The following is a 2272-nucleotide window of genomic DNA, read 5'->3' on the forward strand; positions in this document are numbered from 1 at the left end:
AAAACTAACTCTGGCTTCCACCTAGTATTCATCTAGATTTTTGTGGATGAACCTTACTTGTCAGTTGCTTCTTGTACACAAAGACTCTTGTGGACAAACAGTCCTGTACTATGTTGTGGTATTCCTGCCACATTATTCATGAATTGTTAACCTTTCATATAGATTACTGTATGAATGCACTCTACATGGGACTGCCCTTGAATAATATTTAGAAGCTTTAGCTGGTGCAAAATGTGGCTGCATGAGCAGCCTCTCCATCAGCATGTATGCCTCCATTCTGTGGGCTGCCTTGGTTGCCAGTTTTATTCTGGGTGTAATACATTTTGTAATACAAAATGCTAGTGATGATCTATAAAGCCTTTCATGTCATGGGACAGATTATTTGAGGGACCGCCTCTCTTCAGTTACATCTAATCCAATCAGATCTGGGAGGAGGGTCATGTTCTAAATCCCTTCTGCTAAGCAGCTCTGTTATGGTTCCAACTGTATGGAACATTAGTTTTAGTATTCGTCACATCTTCCAGAACAAATTACCGACAGGTACTGAGTTGCCATCATATTTCATCCAATACAGTATGTGCATGTTATGATATGCAGTAATATTAATATTGAGCTGACCATCTCAATGCGTAACTACAGGCAGCTCATATTTTGACAGAATTAATAAAATTAGAAATGAAGGATGAACTATACTGAGATCAGATCTAAATGTTCTTATTTGGATTAAGGTTAGAGAAAACTAGTTTGGATAGATTTAATGTAAAATATTGTCAATCCATTTTTTTTAATTTCTAGTTGTGGCTGTGGACCCTTCGAAAACAGAGTACTTACTATCATCTTTATTAAGTAATACTTTGTATGTTGTGCATATGACAGCATACACAGAAAGTGGAGGAACAGCTGGTCCTCAGTTTACATTTTCTACAAATAGATTTGGTAAGTTTTGTATATAAATATTTCAATTTTTAAAATAATCAGCTTGGGATGAAATGCCTCCTAAGTACCCATTAGAGTTCCTCCTTTTTTGGACCACTTGAAAGTCATGTATAGATGATTTCATTACTTCATTCTATATTACATACCCTGGGAATGTGACATAATTCACAAATCAGGTGATTTATTTGTTTTTGTCGGAGGGGTTTCTTTTGTTTTGCACAATATGTGAATTTAAACATTATGGTTAAGGATAGGTATGATCCAAAAGGATAGGTATGATTCATTTGTTATTTTAGAGGTTTTTTAAATTGTTTTTAGGTAAACTAATAAACATTTGAAGAAAATGTGCTGATTTCCTTTTGCGTTTTTCTTTTTCAGAGGATGGAGAAATAGAAGCAATAGTTGTTCCTATCTGCATAGCATTTCTGCTACTTACTTTATTGGGTGTATTAGTTTGCTTCAGCAAACGAGATACGTAAGTATCCTTAGTGGTACTATCTTTGTACAGCACCATATATTCAGCACACTGCAGGTCATTCTTGATTGAGCAAAGGAGGGAGGGCTACAGTGGTACTAATGTACGTGTGTGTGTGTGTGTGTATTGTGTAATTCTAAATATCACTTGTTATTTTTTTACTTGAGTTTTTATTATTTTTCTCCAGCATTAAGAAACACATCTGGCCTAATGTGCCTGATCCTTCAAAGAGTGTGATTGCTCAGTGGTCACCACAGACACCAGCTAAGGTAAAAGGAAAAAAACAAAATTGGATTATAAACTAATTCACCAAATTATAAAAAAAGAATGGGAGAGGCAGTTTGGTTCCAGATGTGACATCCTCCCCTAATGCCCTGGGGTTGATTTATGGAGAGCTATATGGTTGGGGAAATTGAAAAAGAGCAAAATATCTCCTTCTCCATTCTGTCAACCTAATGTTGAATCAGAATTTACATGGAGAAAAGAGGCTGTTGCATTTGATGAAGAATTTGATTGGAATCCAGGCCAAATCTTCAACTAAACGCAAAAATGTAAATATTTTCTTGTATATATTTTAAAAAAGCAATCCTAATAGATTAGAAACTTCAGTATTTAATAACCTAATTTTTAAAAAATCAAAAGGATAAATCTTATATATTATGTATCTGTATGACAAAGTCGCTCGGATCCGAGAAGGCTTGGACTCCGACTGGTTGGCCCAGGGGGAGGAGACGGAAGCAGGTCTTGAGACGGTTGTATGGGAGGAGTTTGACTCTGTTGCTCCCGAGGATGTGGACAGGGTCTTGGGAGGGCTGAATGCAACCACATGTTTGTTGGATCCGTGCCCCTCCTGGCTGGTAC

The 2272-nt window shown here is 36.6% G+C and overlaps 1 protein-coding gene across 1 annotated transcript in view; it reads left to right on the plus strand.

The window, feature by feature from the left end:
* The window catches only part of LOC107300506 (interleukin-6 receptor subunit beta), a 23343-nt gene that overhangs the window by 15101 nt on the left and 5970 nt on the right, over positions 1-2272 (plus strand). The window contains exons 8-10 of the mRNA XM_015829829.1: positions 796-936; positions 1315-1411; positions 1599-1680. Coding sequence (XP_015685315.1) covers positions 796-936; positions 1315-1411; positions 1599-1680 — 320 coding nt within the window. The remainder of the gene's footprint in view (positions 1-795; positions 937-1314; positions 1412-1598; positions 1681-2272) is intronic.

The sequence above is a fragment of the Protobothrops mucrosquamatus genome, unplaced genomic scaffold (genome assembly GCF_001527695.2).
Source record: "Protobothrops mucrosquamatus isolate PMUCROS unplaced genomic scaffold, P.Mucros_1.0 scaffold7277, whole genome shotgun sequence".
Classification (NCBI taxonomy): Eukaryota; Metazoa; Chordata; class Lepidosauria; order Squamata; family Viperidae; genus Protobothrops; species Protobothrops mucrosquamatus.